Source organism: Pteropus medius, unplaced genomic scaffold (assembly GCF_902729225.1).
Source record: "Pteropus medius unplaced genomic scaffold, Ma_sr-lr_union100, whole genome shotgun sequence".
In the NCBI taxonomy this organism is placed as follows: domain Eukaryota; kingdom Metazoa; phylum Chordata; class Mammalia; order Chiroptera; family Pteropodidae; genus Pteropus; species Pteropus medius.
In genome coordinates this window covers 2,234,226-2,253,636 of record NW_024347791.1, presented here as the reverse complement: position 1 = coordinate 2,253,636, position 19,411 = coordinate 2,234,226, and the positions used below count along the sequence as shown (strand labels likewise).

General features: G+C 36.4%; 1 protein-coding gene across 21 annotated transcripts in view; it reads right to left on the bottom strand.

The window, feature by feature from the left end:
* The window catches only part of RBFOX2 (RNA binding fox-1 homolog 2), a 237,587-nt gene that overhangs the window by 17,068 nt on the left and 201,108 nt on the right, over positions 1-19,411 (bottom strand). For 13 of the 21 annotated variants that reach the window (XM_039877794.1, XM_039877815.1, XM_039877792.1 and 10 more), the window contains 6 exons: positions 17,145-17,198; positions 8,270-8,362; positions 5,469-5,529; positions 2,429-2,482; positions 2,218-2,310; positions 1,009-1,153 (listed from right to left, as the gene is read on the bottom strand). In XM_039877794.1, the coding sequence (XP_039733728.1) occupies positions 1,009-1,153; positions 2,218-2,310; positions 2,429-2,482; positions 5,469-5,529; positions 8,270-8,362; positions 17,145-17,198 (500 nt within the window). Of the gene's footprint in view, positions 1-479; positions 517-1,008; positions 1,154-2,217; positions 2,311-2,428; positions 2,483-5,468; positions 5,530-8,269; positions 8,363-17,144; positions 17,199-19,411 lie in introns of those variants that run through there. The other 8 variants (XM_039877800.1, XM_039877798.1, XM_039877801.1 and 5 more) reach the window with 2 other exon arrangements.

Below are 19,411 nucleotides of genomic sequence, written 5' to 3'. Positions count from 1 at the left end.
CCTTAAAGCCAATTTTGCTGTTCAAAAAGGATCTACAAAGGAGGCTCTTTCCCTTTGTAGTTTAACTAAGTAGCAATGAATAGGCTTCCCTGCCACTATGCTTATTCCTCAGTAAGAATAAGGAAAAAAAAACCTGTCATAGGGAGAGAAAAGATGAAGAACACAAATATCACATCTTTGAAGAAGGAAAGTCCTTGATACAACTAACTTATAAAAAGTCCACTATAATAATGTACTTTTTAAGGCTGACACTGAGAAACAACTAAAAACAAAACCTGCCGTCTTCACTCCTTCTCCCCCATTCAATAACAAAGGATTTATTTGTTGCTATGGAATCATTCCACTGCATGAGACACCCTCCATACAAAAATCAAAGGGTGAGGGATGCTCAGCTACATTGGTTGTTTTACCATCATTCAGAAGCCAACTGTAGTTTAATTCTTCCTACTTCTCCCTTTCTCCCTTGATTCAATTGGACTTGGTTCATCTTTGAATTAACCTCTTTTAATCCGTTTCCTACAAAGAAAGCAAATCCATTGTGGGTAACTAGCTCTGCTGCTCACCACCCAGGCAGTGAAACCGAAAGAGAGGGGAGACGTGGTAGCCTCAGCCCCAACCCAGGGTGGTGATGAGGGGTGAACACAGCAGATGCAGACTTGTACTACAATCCTGAGTTCCTATTTTGGTTCTCTGCAGTAGTGTTAATCCATACTCGTGCGATGCTGAGTGAACTCCATGCCAACACACTGCTAGTAAACACAAGACGGTCTGGCTACTGTCTCAAGCCACTATCGTGAGGGCTTAAGGTGGCCAAAATGAAGATTTATATAATATATTGATATCTGTTACATTCTGACGATGGTGTATTTTGGTTCTTTTCTTGCCACCTAATCCGTTAATTTGCAAATATTCATAGAATCTCTGCTATGTGGCACGGCAATGTCCCAGAAGTTAAGAGCGCCATGGTATCTTCTTGTCCAACTGCTTATTTTGGAATCTAACGCTTACCCTGGATAGGCGGGAATGGCTGTTGGAGGTACCGCGCGGACTGCACCATACACCGTCCGCCCTCTGCCCCTCAGATGGGCTCCTCTGAAAGCGGCCGCCGTGGTGGCTGCAGTTGGGTAAGGAAAGCCAGGAACTAAAGGGAGACCCAAAATATGACAGAAATGTCAACTTACATTCAATAGCAGGTATACAATCATAACTTGCTCTGAACTAACTACAGAAAACTTAAAAGGTATGTTCACATCTTTTCTGAAAAAGAAATGAAGAGACCCGATATGCAACAATTAATGGTTCCATGCCTTGTTCATCAGAAATCTGGAGTGAGTTTTCTCTGCTCCTTCCCAATTTTGGCATTACAATGTAAGCTGCTGAGAAGCAGATCAAGACGCTCTGAGAACTATTGCCATAATAAGAGACGAGACTTTTAATTTCTGCTGGCAGTTTAAATCAATTGATATAAACTCTTTAACAGGCTAACTATTAATCTTGTTTCCAAACATTATTATGTGCTTATAATAATTATTCTTTATAAGAATATTCTTTTATTTTTACATGGTGCCAAACTCTAAGGCACGAAATAGTCTTTAGACATTTCATCTCGTTAGTCAACTTAATTCCTTTATCTAAAATGTTTGAATCGAGAAATGTAAAGTGGCCCTGTATCAGCAAAGAGGCAGACACCGTTTAAGGGTGCATCTTATGCGTGCTGTTCTCTGGAAGGCACGCAGACACTGATTCCGTGTCCACTGGACTCTATTTAATTATACCTTTTGCTAGAACAAAATGGCTCAGGTCAAAATGACTTTAGAGATAGCGACAGAGCTGAGAATAATCAATAATACTGGAGGTGCTTTTGAAATGATACTCTCTACCTGAGGGCCCAAAGCTGCCTTGCTGAGAACACATATAATACATTTCACAAATATGTACTTCTTTTGTTTTCTTTATTATCAAGTACAGATTAAAATGTTCTTTACATGCCCTCACCACCCTCTGCTTTTCCCAACTGTTCATGCTTTGTGGCCATCTTCACATTTGGTCAGAAAGAGTTTAGCACTGGCCGAGCAGGACAGGGCATTGTGACATCATTTCTCTCTCTCAACAATGCCTCCTTTTCAGTTGTGGATTATGCTTCAAAGAAAAACACTAGCACATCACTGCTCCCTCACTACAGTCAGACTCCATGGCAGGCCAACATAGGCTACTTACTGATTAAAGGAATGTAAGTGTTAATGCCCCCTCTTCCCGACAGGGGCACTGCCGCGTCATTGCCTAGGGACACGTCTGCTTGAAAGCTGGATGCTGATTGCATTAAAAAAATTAAAAAATGCCAAAAGATTACAAAGGGATAGTAAGTTGACAAATAACAGATGTTGTTACAATTAATTAGCACACATGGAAAAATTAACTTAAATACTACCTGCATATAACTCAGGGCCATATACAGCTCCAACTACTGGGCTTAATTTCCAACCTGAAATGGAAGAGAGGACAGTGAGCATTTAAGACTAGGCAAAGAATACAGGGAAAAGGAGCAATGTTCAAGATGGCAACTCTGGGTTTATTTTTGTTTATCACCAACTTTTCCTTAGAATCCCAGGTGGGGTTTATATGAGATGGTGATGACATTTCCAGACCTGATTATCTGTAAGCCGGACAAGCACAGTAAAGGGATAATGAGGGGTTGGTAGGGAGGGTACGGGAAAAGGGGAGACAGAGAAAAAAAAATTGGGAGGGAGGGAGGGAGGAAGATGGAAAGGGAATGAGAAAAAGAAAAAGAAATAGAAATAAATCCTGGGGTTTGGTATAGTGTCTCTCACAGAACTGCCTCACGTCCTAGTCTTTGTTTAGGAAAAGGAAAAAGGCAGAATGCAGTTTATGTCGTTCTATACCACACTGTGATGTACTTTCTTCTATATCACCCCGTAACACTGTTTACTGCTCTAGTTGTTTTATACAGGCCTCCTCCAAGTGAATTCAAACTGGACCTAGATCTTTGCACTCATGTTCAATTATACCATGCTGACGGTATCTGGGGTAAGCCGAAATCTCCTTTCATTGGGGTTTCACTGGCGTTAATCGACTCAACAAGGAGAGACACGCAACAATAAAACTCAAGGTACATTCCCAACTTCAGTGCGTGTCTTCTGAGATTTTGGTGTGTGATGAACACATTTAAGTTAATCAGACCTTTTAGCTAAAGGATACTAGACTGCTGTCGAACATCAGCTTACACATTTAAGTATCTCCAAACATTAGCATTGGTGTCATATGTATTTCTTCATTCCTGTTTTTATATTTATAGGAATATGACGAGTGTTAGAAAAAAATGTACTACTGCCTACCAATCATTAAAGAGTAGAATTACGTATAAAAACATTAATAAATATTTACTGAATTTTATTCATAAGCAAACATGCCCTATTATTTTTCCTAAGACTGGCTGTTTGGTTTACTTCTTTTATATTAGCTTAAGGGCCTAACACTGTGCCACTGCTGCTCTATAAAGATATGAATGGACAGAAGAAAAGGTCAATTACCAGGTTTAAATGGTTACAAGCAAAGACATTATTCAAGAGAAAACCCATTCATTATGAGTCAATCCAATCCCCATTCATTATTTTAATGTGCTCACAATGCCTCTTCATTATTCTACAAAAAATTTGGCAAAATCTGGGTTTATATCCTACTGGAGTTGTAAAAGCACAAATGTTCTGCAATGTCAGACAAATCAAGTGACTCCAACCAACGAAAACCAAAAGGCTGACTGAGAATTCACCAGAAAGGCACCTAGCACACTCCTGTCAGAACCTCTAACACTGCAGGTGTAGGTCTGGCTCCATCAGGCTTAAGTATTGTTTTAGCATAATATTCAAATATGACCTTTTCCTTCCTACCAATGAGACTACTACTTAAGCAGTCCCTTTAAAATGCACACAGTGAATGCACCTTATAACAGCACACAACAATGTGCTGTCAATATTCTGAAAATGTTTACTTTTGTACAATTTACAATATATTTTCACAGTTGCTTATGTCACTTTGACCTTCACAAAAACCCAAAGAGAGCTATAAGACAGGTATCACCTCTGGATAATGAGTAAATATAATACCGCTCAGGGCTTCATTTCCAAAATAATTATTAGCTAAGAGGGTTGGGTTTTGATGACTTTTAAAGAGACATCTGGTGCTAAAATTCTGTGACTGCTAATTTATAGCGATGAAAACAGAATCAGCTTGGTTGGGAAACGGGCCCAGTGTCACAGAGTAAAATGCAGAGTCCAGTCTGGAAGTAGAACGTCTGTCCCCTGAATGCCAGTCAGCGGCTCTTTCTGCCACACCTTCTCCCCGGCTCTAAAGGAAATCTGACGTACTTTGCCTCGTCCTCCTTTTCTGTTTCCACTGTTTTTTTTAATCAAAACTGTAGACACCTCTGTTTTTGTGATCGTGAAAAGAAGAAAACAAGAGGTAACGTGAGAGTGGTGGTATCACATGACACACCACCGAAATGAGCAGGGAAAATGCAAATCATGCTAATTTGTATCATCTGTTTGAAAGGCGACATTACATGTTTGCTGAAGACGTCATAAGACTCAATACTAATACACTTCTATTTAAGACATTGCCAGCATGTGCTGTCATACTCTAGCAGTAGGTTCAAACTTTAACGAAGCAATTAAAAAAAAGAAAATTTCCCTTTTATTCTAGATAAATCTTATGTAGGACTCTAAAATATATAACAGAGAATGAGGAGTTGCTCAGACCAAAGTAGAGCTGGAGGCCTCAGGCCCCCAACCCTTCAGGACCAAGATGGTCCCGCCAAGATGGTCCTAAAAAAACACAATATGCAAAACCATTATTATGCCAAAGATTAAAATTACATCCCATCTCATGAGTCTAGATTAAATTTGACGACTGATGTAAAAGTTGCAGTGTTTGTTAGATAAAATAGTCACAGAAAATTTCCTTCTCAATGAAAAACATTTATAAAACTCACTATATTAACACGTAGTCATGGAACAGAAAATAGAACACACACGCACGTGCACATAACTCACGGCTGTTACCGCTAGAAAAAAGGGGAACAAAGGGTCAAGAATCATTCCACTCACGCTCAGATGAGTAGAAATCAGTAGTAAAAGGGAGAGCTCCTGGGCATCCGGGGAGTTACCGACAAGCCTAATATGTTACAAAGAACTATGGCAGCTATAAAGGGGGTGCTCTATGCTCTGGTGGGTTCTACCTCAAATGACATGTTCCCACTATACAAGATGATCTTTACTGCGACCGTAACACCTTAATAACTAAAAACCTCAGCTTCATTCTAAGAAAAAAGTTAATTTCTGAAAATAAAATACCCTTCTAGGTAAAGAAAATACTTCAATGTCAATGAAACAAACTACTTTGAGACTGAAATCAAGACTCTTTGACATCACTCTGAAAATGACTTGTGCTCTTACCATTTGCATATGGTGTGACCATCTTCTTATTGGTCATTACACGTGCTGTAGCATTATTCACCTAAAAATAGGAAGAGGGGGAGGGAGGAAGCAGACCACATTAAGGAACATGGAGTTGCTCATCCAGTAACACAGTACTCAGTTTACAATGAGACCACTGATTTAAATAATATAGCAATATAAAATATTAATATATAGTACTTTAATTAAAGTATTTATTATTCAATGAGGCTAACAAGAGTAAAATGCAGTTTCTTAGTCTCCAAATGGGAAACCAGGGCGACTTTACCGCCCCGTGTATCCAGAGACAAATTACATTTGCTAGTTCTTTGGAAAGCTCTTAAACAGAGAAGTCTCTGCATTAAGGAAAATATGGGGACAAAACAAATTGAAAACAATTCTGTTTGCATATGAACTCTGAAGTTCATTAATAAAACAGAGGCTTCCCACATGGGTCAGAAAATGAATCTGCAGGAAGAAAATGAATCTGAGGATTTCTCTTTATTCTCATGTTCAGCATTTTTGGGATGTTTATATAAGATTTTACTGTTTGAAGTTAGTCAACACATATAGGGACTTAGATTACCATGTTGACAGGTTTTCAGAATTTTCTAGACTCTGTGGTCTACCTACTTATGAATAAAGTTTTCAGAAGGCTTTTAAATGAGGCACTTAATTAAAAAAATAAAGCTTAGGTTTCTTTTGTTTATGGTATTCTCTACTCTTATTATGAACGGCATAACATAAAGCGTTCTCGGTGCTAAGCAGGTATTACAAAGACGGTGTTGATGAAGAAAAGATGAACGGGGCGCAGAGGTCAGGATACTGCGGCCCGTGTCAGAACCAGCCTCAGAGCTCTTGCACGGAGGCGAAGCCTCACCATAGAACTTGATTATATAGTATTGTGAGGTCAAAGAACAGGCCAGTTTTAAAAAGAAATTATAAAACATTCGAATATATATCTTACTTTGCCTCTGGGGATTTACATTATGTTAAATTTGTAGACTGATAAATTGTGTTATAAAAAGACCAATTTTAGGTAGAACTGGAACTAAAACATGTCTTACTATCTTTTAGGATTTGTATAGTGATAATATTACTACGTGAAGAAAAGAGCTTGAAACTCCATTTACTCTAGTTTGACCCACCAAATAATACAAACATTTCACATTTAAAAAGAAAGAATGGAATACAACAATGATGAGACTGAGAGCATGCAGTTAAAAACACACACACACAAATAAAGAAAAAAAAAACAATCGACTTTGGAAAGAAGGGAGAAAATAAAGGGCAAGGCTCTCACAGACAAGGATTAGAATGGGCAAGAGCTGACACTGGCTGCCAGAGCAGAATGCACCCAAGCACTTAAAAGAAAAATGGCCAGAACCAATCAGAAACCACCAGTCAGCAAAAAGAGACCAAGAGCTGCATATAACTGAGAGAAAGGGCAGGAAAGGAAGAGGGAAAAGGACAGGTACAGAACTTGGGTAAAGAGGACAAAAAGGTGGGGGAAAAGAAAAGAGAAAGTCAGGAAAGGTGTCATGGGCAGGAAGGAGAGCTGTCAAGGTCAAAGGAATAACAGTCATAGCTCTAAACAGGTTCGGCAAAGAGGAAAAGTAGGAGAGGAAGTAGGGGCAGGAAGTGCATTAATAAAACCAGCCAAACTGGAGTTCAGTAACTCTGAGTAAGATGTGCAAGGGGGGAAAAATCACCATGATGTCAGTATCAAACAGCTCAGACTGCTACAAAACAATGTACATCCAGAGTCCAGGCGGCATTACTCAACAGCATCGAAAATAAAAGAGGGGAGGGGAAGGAGGAGGAGCAACAAGTCAAATCACATTTTGTAGGGTTAATGTGAGATGGCAGATGGACTTTTCCTTCTTATTTAATTGTTTTGTAATTACATTTGATAAAGCTTCTTCTCTAGCGCTTTGGTTTCACTTACCGCCAACGGGCACCATCGCCAGCATTGTGTATAGTTACCATGGAAAGAGTGAGTCAAGTGAAGGGCCCTAAATGCTAAACCATTGGAAAGGGAGGGGGGGAAAAAAAGCAAAATATGCAAACATCTTACTCAAAATGGTGGCTTTTATATTTTATACTTTTAAAAACTGGGAAAGGGGAAAGAAGCCAGTTAACCTTCATTGCCTTATTAAGGGCTGGTGAACACCTGGTGCTGACTCAATCACAATAACAGTACATTCACCAGGTAACCATCAAACCCTTTGAGGATTTTACCGTTAACTGCTGAAATTCTTGACGTTAAATATATTTGACAACTACATGAATTGTGGAATCTTTCCTCCCTCCCCACAATTGCTACGATCTTCTATCCCTTGCTTATCATACACACATGGAGGCGAACTGGCCTCCCCAGAGAGAGGACATTGGCTGGCCCCTTGATTTATTACAGGACACAATGTTATAAATTGGAGAGTTGCAGACATTTTTAAAGTTAGTTTTATTTTGGCCTAATCACAGGAATTTGGAGTCTCGCAAACTGAAGCAAAGGAAAAAAATCAAGAGAGAAGGATGAACGTTTTGGAAGAAAAAAGTAAATGAAAAACACATATACATACGCATTCGAGTAAATCAAAATTAAAACCCCCAAACAACAAGAAAAAAGGTGGGGGAGGAGGACAGAAATGTTACTTTTATACATTTCAGTGCAAGAGGGTGAAGGACACACACACACACACACAAACAAGACAGGGTTCCAAATGTGAAATAAGTTGAGGCAATACACGAAAACAGAAATCAAAATATAAACCAGAAATTGAATTATTGAAGACATGCACCTCGATTTTACGGCCCTCTACCACGGTGCCGTGTAATTTCTCCCTGGCCCTGTCTGCATCAGCACTATTCTCGAAAGTTACGAACCCGAATCCCTGCATGCAGCGGGAGAAGGGGGGAAAACATGCACATCGTTATATTGAAATACTGATCTCTTGGTAAATAGAGAAAAAAATATCACAATATGAAACTGACATCAGCAACAACTCAGCAATACTCTCCCAAAGTCACGTTTTTGATCCATGCATATTTTGTAAAGGGAAATTAAATCTAATAAAAGAATAAAGAACTGTAGTAGTAGTAGTAATAATAATGTAATTAACAACGATAATAACAATAATAAAATAAAACATAAAGCATGTGAGGCCAGACCAAAATTGTAGGTATACAGTTACTCGGGTCGAATTATTCAACAAAGAATCTGAATATTTTTTTTACCTGTACTGCTACCTTTCTCTCTCTCAATTCACATTAATAACATACATGTCCCTTTATGTGACACTAAAAAATAATTAATTTCTATAGGAAACCTGATATTTAGATATAATCACTATATAATGAGATTTTTAGGTCTAATCATGTTAGCCACACTTTGCCTCTTGCTTTTATCAGCATTAATTCCTTTGGGAACAGGACAATTTAAGACATAATCTTGACGTATAATTCTGTCGGTATTGAATGTGGTAAAGAAAAGCACTATTGTTCATCTAAGCAAATGAAACTCTCAGTAAGCAGTGGTCAATTATGACATTTCTTCAGTGCCGATTTTAATAACCAGACTAGCAGAGAGTAAAAATATGTTCAGCTGAATTTCAGAAAATAGCTTATCCAAATTTGCCTAAGTTATACATTTGCTGAAGGCTACATCTGTTACTAAATGTATCAGTAATTTTCCACATATAGATGAAAAAGGAATAGTCAAAAGGCATTGGAATTGAGATCCCCGTCAGCTGCATACCATTCAACAGGAAAAGAATACCAGAAACAGCAACACGGTTGCTGCCCTGAGTTAGAATTAATTTATCTGTGCATTGCAGATACCGTGAGGGAGGGGCGGGGGGGGGGGAGGCAGGAGGGAACAAAACAAAAAAACCCATGAAGTTTTAATTCATTAAGTGGACAAAGCAGGAGACCAGGAGTTAACCTACTTTACTCTATCATTCACATTATATTTGAAAAGAGTGGGTAGTAATCACAATGCTAATTTCAACATCAGCGGCATTTTACTATGTATTCTTATACAACTGTTTCATCAAGCACTGTATCGGTTTCATTCTAGGTGCTTTATCCTCATCTTTCCATTCTGCAACTATAAAATTTTCTCAAGCTATTTACACCCGTAAAGTGGTAAATCCTTAGGGTTTTCTAGGAAAGTCCTCATTTCCCAATAGCGCCATTGTTCCCTTAGCATCCTTTGAGCATTTCATTGCAGGATAACCTGGAACCTTTTATTTTAACCGAAGTCCTGCTTTAAAACGAGTACTCCTATATATACAAAACATGTTCTTAATCAAGATGGTAAATGTGCATCACTCATTAAGTTTTTATAAAAGCAACTCCGTCACTCTGAAGAACCCGATCACTCAGCATTTTAATAATTATACGGTTGGGTGGTGATCTATGGGGGATTCCAATGGATTATCTCTACCTTTAATTTGGATTATCACCACAAAAACTCTAAAAATACAATGCTAAGCTGATAGAAATTTTAAATGTTATGTTGCCTGGGATGGAATATTAACGGGAAATTTTAGTAATGCTTCTCTTAAAAATGTCAATGTGTTAAAAGTATCAATGGGGACACATTTTCAGAAACAAATTTTGATATCAACATGTTACAGCCACTTTGACGACTCGAGGTATACAAGGGCAAGTTAATGATTAATTACACCATTTGTCATCTATACTAGATCTGCTAAAGACAGGAAACTAGTTCTCCAAGTCTGGAGAACCCTCCAATTGGAAAGTTAAACCTTTCAAGAAAGGTGAGATAGTGATGAGTTCTTGTATCACATTTTAGAAGTATTATAAGCTGTATTCCAACTGATTGTCATAGCCTCATACATTTTATGCCTTGGGTTCAATTAATAAATTAGTACTTGTATAACATTATGTGGAGACTAAAGCTAGGTTTTTCATCTGAGCATTATAATTGTCTCTACCTACACGCCCACAGACATACGTACCAATACATACATACATAATACTTGTTTGTCTTTTAAATATAACCATGGGGTAAGAAACAATAAACCTGTTGGTTTCATTTTGATGATAAAAAAAAAAAAATGAGTCAAACTGAGGTTAACTATCCAAGCACCAAAGCATCAACAAGGCCTTCTTCCATGTAGCTTCTTTCTACAGCTAATGGTGAGGACATTAGAAATTAAGTTGTAAAATCTAAGTTCAGAATTGTGTTTACTAAAACTACATTAGCCCTAAAGTCCGGCTAATTTTCTTTTTTCAAATCTAACTGCCAAATGTGTTCTATGACCCTCCTTTCTGGAATGTGTTGATAGAACATCTGCGACACAATAATTGCATATCCAAAATAATGCAGGGTGATTTCACAAAGATTGACATTTTATAGTCAGCAAATGACCAAGTTCAACCTTAAACCTGTTTGTGAAAGATTTTTCTCAATAATGGCTTTAATATTCTGTAATAAAATTTCACTTTCAAATACTTTAAAAGTGTTTCATAAAGAAAGGTGCTTATACTCCAAAGGAAATGCTCATCGAGATACCAAAAATATGAAAATAAAGCCATCTTTACAGGCATCTTCACCTAGATTAGAGGATGAAGAAGGCCCTGTTGATACTGCGGGACCTCCTGTTATGAAACCTAGAGGTAAGAGGATTTCTTTTTTTCTTTGAAGATCAACAGGCCTTGTGGCAGGCAGAATAATGTCCCCCACCCCACCCAAGTTGTCCTACCCTTGGAACCTGTGAATATGTTACTTTACAGGGCAAAAGGGATTTTGTAGATGTGATTCAATTAATGATCTTGAGATGGGGAGATTATCCTGGATTATCCAGGGGAGCCCAATGTAATCACAAGGATGCCTACATGCGAAAGAGGGAAACAGGAGAGTCGGAATCAGACAGTAGCAGCCTGAGAAAGACTGGACTGGCTATTGCTGGCTTTGAAGATGGAAGGGGGCTGGCTACAGGCCAAGGAATGTGGGTCGCCTCCAGAAGCTGGAAAAGGCAAGGAGTCGATTAGCCTTCGAGCCACCGGAAAGAATGCAGCCCTCCAACACTTTGGCCAACCTAGTGAGACTTCATTTTGGTTCCAGTCCTCCAGAACTGTAAGATAACAAATTTGTGTTGTGTTAAGCCATCAAATTTGTGGTAATTTGTTCAGAAGCAATAGGAAATATATACCTCTCAGGATCAAAGTCTGTGACTAGGAAGGTAAAAAATATAACCAGCATTTAGAAAATATTGTTCTTAAATACTCTCCTCGTGTTGAAATTTTAAACAGATGATTTTCCATCAACTCAACTTCATGCTTGTTTATCACAGTCACAACTGGTTTTCAAGAATATTAATTCAAATAAAGCTTGAAAAAAACATTTAATGTACTGTTTCTTAAAGTGTAGCATTTTTGAAAACATGCCAAGAATTGAGCTAAAGATATCCACAGATTATCCAGGCTTAAAAAGTTACTGATAGGATAAAAAAGTTACTGATAGAAAAATACGCTTACATGAAATTATGTTTTAATGTCCCTTCACATTAAGTTTGGTCATTTGGATCTCTTGCTTTCAAAAAAAATTAATAAAATTATGTCTAAACAAACACATTTTCCTTAGAAGAGCTTTAAAATGATCATACAATGTATCAAACAGGGAAACATAATAGCCAGTCTGAACAACTACAAAGTCAAACTAAAATTTAATCTCGAACTCTTAACAAGAGTATTTCAGCTATGTAAGAACAGATAAACTAAAAGTAAACTTTTATTTTTAATTAAAAAAATTATAGACATGTTTGTTAATGCCAGCACGATCCAAAAAAAAATACAGCAGGAGCCATATACATAATTAAAAATTTTCTACTAGCCACATTAAAAAAGTAAAAACAACTCAAATTAATTTCAACAATATACTTTATTTAACCCAATATATACAGCATATTATCATTTCAACATGGCAGCGACATAAAAATACTACTGAGATGTTTTAACATTCATTTTTTGGGCTAAGTCTTTGAAATCAGTGTGTACTTTACACTTAAAGCCCATCTCAATTTAGACTCATTTCATTCCAAGTGCTCAATATGGCCGCTATACTGGACAACACAGGTGTAAGTGCTTTATACTCATACCTAAGTTCTTAGTTCCCAAAGTCCTTCCGTGTTAATAATTTAGACACACCAGTGTTACATTAGGGATTACCAGCTATCTTAGCTTCTTGGGGGGCATTGAGAAATGGTGTGTTTATCAGGTGTACAGCTGTGGCTAAAACTTCTTCTGTGTGTGACAAAAATTTTATCACCTGCCTTGACATCTGTTTATCATCAAGGGCATACAGGAGCCGAATAACTGTCACCTTTTTAGTCTGGCCTCAGACTGCAATAAATAACAAGCAATAGGATGAGCATTGTAAAAATATTTTTTAATTTGTATAATCTTTGAATTTTTCCATCTCGGAAGAATGAGAAAGAAAATTTACCATGTAACTTTTAAGGGAGAAATCAAAAGCAGACGGTTCTCCTGGGTATGGCCAGAACACAGAAATTAAAAAATAAATAAAAGAAAACTAAAACTAAAACCCATAAAATGGTAACAAAAGAAAACAAACTAAGCCCTTATGAAATACATGTACTGTTCATTCAGTTTTAGGTATAATGAAAAACATTTCACTTTGGCTTTACCTATCAAATTTTACTGAAAATCACAAAGGCCTACTCAGTACAACTTCAAAGACAGTCTTTTGACCATATTTTGAAAGAAATAAGTAATTCTCTTTTTCATGAAATCAAAAGTCAGAGAAATATATCACTTGTGTCTCAGGAATGGAAATAGAGGTTTTATCTGACCTAACTCCAGCCTAAACTTAAGCTTTAGCCAAACCCAGCTCTCCACCATTCCAGATATCTACCTGAGAGAATAAGAACATATTAACTAAAAATTTGCTAGAAATCTCAGTAATTGTTGCTATGCTCTCTTTTGTAGTCCTGTAGTGGACTTAATAATTGGCACTGTCTGAAGGTGAAGAGCTTCTTCTACACGTTCAATATTTATAATACATACATGTCTCCTTCAAGCAACAACTATAACAAAGGTGTGTTGACAAAACTTTATGGGAAATATGTTACAATCTGCATTTTTTTTTATTTAATAAGCTTGATAATTAACACAAATTGTTATGGGGCTGGGTGATAGTAAAAAGGATGGTACAAAGTGTAAACTTCAACGATGGAATAAACTTTGAAAAGCAACAAGTTCTCGGTCACTAAAAGTGTCTAGCAGAGAGAATGCAAGGTCAGGAGTACTGGGGGTTGAACTAGGTGACCATTATTTAGCATTCTGTATAAGATTCTATGTGAGAAAAAAGACTGCAAGGAAATACGTGAGAATATTAGTGTATATTCTCTTTAATGAACTATGTATGCTTTTTTTCTCTACTCATTAAATATTGTGTTTTCCTTTTGTAATGGCTTTTAAAACGGTGCTTTAAAAAAGTTCTTACTCAAAGGATCTATAAGGAGAGTGACAATATAATTTATTGTTCAAACTGGGAAAAAGGGGACATTATTAGTAAGTATATGAAGACAGTAGGTACCAACTGGGACTACTGTTGCTAAACCAGAACATGTGGCCACTCTACCGATATAGTATCCTCTTGTTTATATTAAAATTGTCATGACTGATGAAATTTGGAGAATCAATAAAGACACACATATCCATATAATCATCTTCTAGATTCTGTTTGAATACATTAGCTAATATTTTGGTGGGGGTACCATTTTTCATTATATATCCTAACTGAACATTTTCAAAAGGATAGTCTATCTTTAAGCTAATCACAGGAAATTAGATACAGCTGACTCTACTTTTTTACAAAGGAACAGGGAGTAAAAGGATTTTTAAAAATCACATGGAATAATTTAGGTATACATAGATGCATGTAAATGATATATATCCATTCTATAATTCTTAATCTAGGTAAACCAAATCCAGATATGAAGAACAGAGAAGAAAAAAGGAAACTAGTCAACAACAGAGAAACGATTACTTCCTGGAGCACAGAAATTCTACTCTCCAGGCACGCTGAAAAGGTAGGGAAGGGATGGGCATGGCAGCATAACGGTGTTCACTTACGCTTTTAAGTGGGTATATTCTAGAACCTTGGGCCAAAAAGTGTCATTATAAAAAGAAGACACGGTAAAGAGTTGCTTTTTGTTTTGGAGCCATTTGGTTAAACACTGTTTTACGTGTAAGCATCACTTATCTCAGAATTATTCTGTGACTAGTTTTCCCATTACTACTTCAAAAAAATTCAGTAAAGCTCATTTCTATATAGAAAAGCACTCACTGAAAAGAATGAACAACTCTCAACTATGAACAACTCTTAACTAAACCATAGGACTACATAAGTCTCCTTTTCTCTGGTTCCTTTCAAGACATGTAGTAACTTTATAGTTAACTCCAAACATAAAAGAAATGAAAAACGAAACTTAATTTTAATTTATCTTAAGTGGAGCCCAGAAGAGGCATCTAGGTTTTGACTCCAAAACAAATCTCTATTAATGAGCCTCAGAATAGTTCCAGGGGAGGCCATTCTAAGTAAAGAACCTGAGCTGACAAGCTAAGAAGGGCAAGGATGAAGACAGGTATTTGAATCAGTTCCCAAAGGCAGATCCGGGACAATTCTGAATTCTGTACTTTGTTTTAAAAACATTTACCAATTAGTAATAGCCTGTCTACCCTTCAGTAGCCCAAAGAAAAATGGGCAGTTGAGGACAGCATCGAACTGAGAGAAACAGCATATGCTTTTAGATTCCCCAAAGAGAAAAGGCAGGCTTGTGTCATTTTAAAATGAAAGTTACAGGGAGAAGCAATTGAATCGGGTAAATTTAAAAATTTTTGGTAGTAAGCAAATCCCTGAAGTCGATGAAAGAAGCCTTAAGAAAGATCAATTTCCTTTGCTTCACAAGAATTCAATCAAATTATTTTCTTGGCAAGGAACAAATCCTCGATGCCTGGTGAAATCGCACTGGGCTTTAAGCTGTCAGCGTCGCCTGGAGGATATTTTAAGTGCATACACTTAAAAAACACTTAAACCGCTACTTTACATCAACAGTGTAGTCAATAATCTTCATATATTTATTTTACATTCACGTGTTACTCATCTCTAAACCACTGTCACTTTTCCACCTTGAAAAGGTCACAAAAAATAAAAGCAAAATACACAACAAAAGAATAGAAATCCATTGTGAGGAAATTACAATCAAACTTTTACTGGTTAGAATTCGAAGAGATTTCACTTTAAAAATACTTACCAGGTAAGTGCTGGAGAAAGTTCTGTATAGGCATATTAATCTTTTTGTGTTTTAACTGAAAACTGGAAGCTTAGAGTATAATTACCTCTTTTAATAATTATAAAATAATTATGGTCAGAATTAAACACTTTTAGTGTTGATGCATTCTATAAAGGAAGGGAATAGTAATCAGGATCATTAAAACAGTAGATACATTTGTGTTAGTACAGATGGGGGCGGCGGGTAAATGTAACTCCTGATAATGTGTTATTAATTCCCAAAGTACAGTGAATTTGGAATAAGAAATTGAAGAGAAATAATAAAGCAAATAAATGAGCTTTCTCAAATTACAGTCTTAAGAAAATTTAATCATAGCCAAGGGCTACTTTCAAATTTTAGGAGAGCTGACCAGATGAAAATTAATTCAAAAACTGGTCTAACCTAAAAACACAAGTAAAACTGAATGTAGCGAGGTAAATATTTATAAGCTTGGCCACAGCTGATTGTGTCTGTAGGGTGTAATTAATTTGTTGAGGAAAAAAACTTTCAAATAAAACTTTCCGAAATTCAGTTCATCAAATATTTTTCCACAATGCCACTGTAAAGACTTTAACTGTTTCTTCATTCCTAAAAACACTACTGCTTATTTTAGTGTATAAAAATTCCAATCACATAGATTGAGAATTTAAAATAAATTATTAAAAGTTTTAATTAAAAAGTTCAGTTCTTATATAGAATACATTTAGAGGAGAATACATATATCAAATTGTATACTGTTACTTCTTTAATTTTTATGCAAAAAAGAAAAATCAACTCACACTATTTGTAACTCGACCTCCTGCAGCTTGCCTACCTGGGTATAACTCAGGAGGAAATCAGTTGACAGGGAATTCCTGAGTCACTACTCTCTGTATTTAAGCTTTGTCAAAATTTATTCAAGAGAGAGAGCATTTTAACTGAATAACTGAAATATTAAATTTGTTCTAAGTATGCCATTTCAAAGTTCGATTTTTAAAAGCTGAACTGTTCTAACAGAATTCAGGACAGAATTCTCATAGAATTTCACTTTCGCCAGTCCTCTCTCTCTTTTCCTTTAAAATAAGCAGCTTAGGCCAAATTTAAGTCTAATAAAGAAACGGTGTCTCCAACAGCCTATCTTCCTGACTAGCATATTCTTCCTTCGAACCTCTACTGCTTCTACCTCATGACTACCAGTTTAAGCATTAGGATAAAGTTTAGCCATGTGGTAGCTTATTTTTAGAGATAATCTAATCCAAGCTAGATAGCTAGCGTACTTTTCTTGAAAAGCAGTTTAAGTTTTATGATTACGTACTGTTTAAAATAAAACTAAAAAGAAACCAAGCATAGTTCATGCTGAAATGGAGCTTACCTTAGAGCCACGTTCATTAAAGATTATTTCTACGTCTAGGATTTTGCCAAACTGCTGCAGAGACAAAATGAAAACATTTGTTTATGGTCAGCTTTTATCCACATACTTTAGTTTCTTTTGAAAAAAGAATAGGGTTTCTTTTTCTTTTACTTATTTAATTAACTTCCATGTTTCTTCTATCTGTTGATAGAACCCAATACCAGTTTCGAAGTTTTCCTCATCACTGAGCTGATGTCTCCTTTTTAACTTCACGCACTCACGCCTTACCCACCTCTAAACGGTGGAAGCTGTTTGCAGGAGATTCAGAGTTACCCTGTTACATACTCCTTCACACGGGCAAGAACTAGGGATTTTCCCAAGTACAGCTTTAATTTTTTAAATGTCTCAGTTTTAAGAAGTAAATCCTAAGTAGAAAGATAGTCTATTGAAGGCTATTTTAATTTTCCTTTTTTTAAAAAAAAAATTTATGAAAGTAAAACATGTTCATTGTAAAATTAGAAAATTAGATAAAAAGGAAAAGGGAAGCATAAAATGAACCTTAACCTTCTGGTACATAGCCTTCCTGGCTTTTCCTTAGGCGCATATTGTTAAAGAAGTACTTCCACATATTATTTTATTTTATTAATGTGCTATGAACAACTTTCCAAGTCAATATATGGGTTATGTCTATAGGTTACAAGGTATTTTCTTTTCCATCGTATTTAAACATTCATGGACATTACGTATGATTCCATTTATTTGTCACTTTAATCTTTCTGCAATGAACATCATCAAGAATATTTTAAATAGTAAAACTTTGTTTTGTAATTCAGTATTTTAACATTTGGAAAATCAAACAAAGCTAAAAACATAAAGCCTAAATAACTTAACTCTATAGTTAGAAAGCTAAACGGCTGAGTAGCAGGGCATACACAAATCACAGTAAATTATCTGCAGAAAACATGTATATAAGGTGACAAAACTACCCGTCTTAATTGATATTTGGATGAACTTCATGAAAGAAATGTGCAGTAAGTCTCCAGATGTCTTTTTGGCTCACACCTCCCTCTAAGTACTGGACTCATACCCAATTTATCTATTTCACTTGGATTTCAAACCAGACATTGGGAAATGTGCAAAAACTAAAAAATGCAAAGAGCAAAAGAGAAATCATGCTTTCTCACTGGGCTGAATCATTATTATCTTTAGCAAAAAAACAAAAAAAATTTTTTTAGATTAAGACTTCTGGGCTTGATTCCAGTTTCATCATTTAATAGAAAATTAGATAACTCAAAGAAAGAGGAAACTGTCTTATTTTAGGTAGGAGGGCGTTTAGTTCCTACATCTATCCTACAAAACTAAGATGTGTATGGTGTTTTTGAGTTTGTTTTCTTTGACATTTTCTACTGCATCCTTATAACATCTTTCTAGAGTAAGGACTGCCTTCCTTATATGGTTAAGAAAAATGAGACTGAACGAAGCTATTCATCAAGTTTACAGAGCTAATAAAATAGAAATAAAATGGACACGGAATCCTCGCTCTTCACCAGCGCTACTGTCCTTCTAAGTAACAGGTGCTACTCATCATGTGGAAGAAGACAGAGTGACACCTATCTTCTTTTATTTTATTTTTTTGCATTTAGTGCCTTATAGGAAGGGTGTAATACATTTTAAAAAATCACTGATAACTGGCCTAGGCAGATCTTTGACGGACACTATGTTTCTGATTCAAGAGAAAACACACTTCTGACACGTGAGCATGCATTCCATTTACGCAGACCTCCGAGATTAAGATTCCATGTCATCTCTGATGCTTCAGTGGAGGACCTAGTACCTCATACTCCTGGGAAGTTTCTTCTTACGTGTAACCTGAATTCTTATGCTTCTCTTTGTATTTTCTGTTGCTTTCTTTTCTGTAGAGGTGGAGACCAGCTGGCTCTCATTTTCTGGGTCAAAGCTCTCTTCAAGTACTTCAAAAATATCACTGAATCTCAACCCTGGCCTGGCCTTCAGTGTGGAACACATATCCAAGTAGCCAGCTCTAAGTGACAGGACTTCACTGCATGAAATGGCCAAGACTTAAGAAGGGCATTTCTTTTCTCACAAAAGCACTAGGCAGCAATACTAATAAAATTTAAAAGAACCCAATTATCTCTTAGTCCTAGTCCAAGTTAAGAGTTTGGTCAAATTAAAACAGGCAACAACACATAAGCCCAGAAGAAAATTAAGATTCTCAGCAGTCGCTCACTTTCCAATAACTTAAATCTTTGCTGTTACACTTTGTTTTC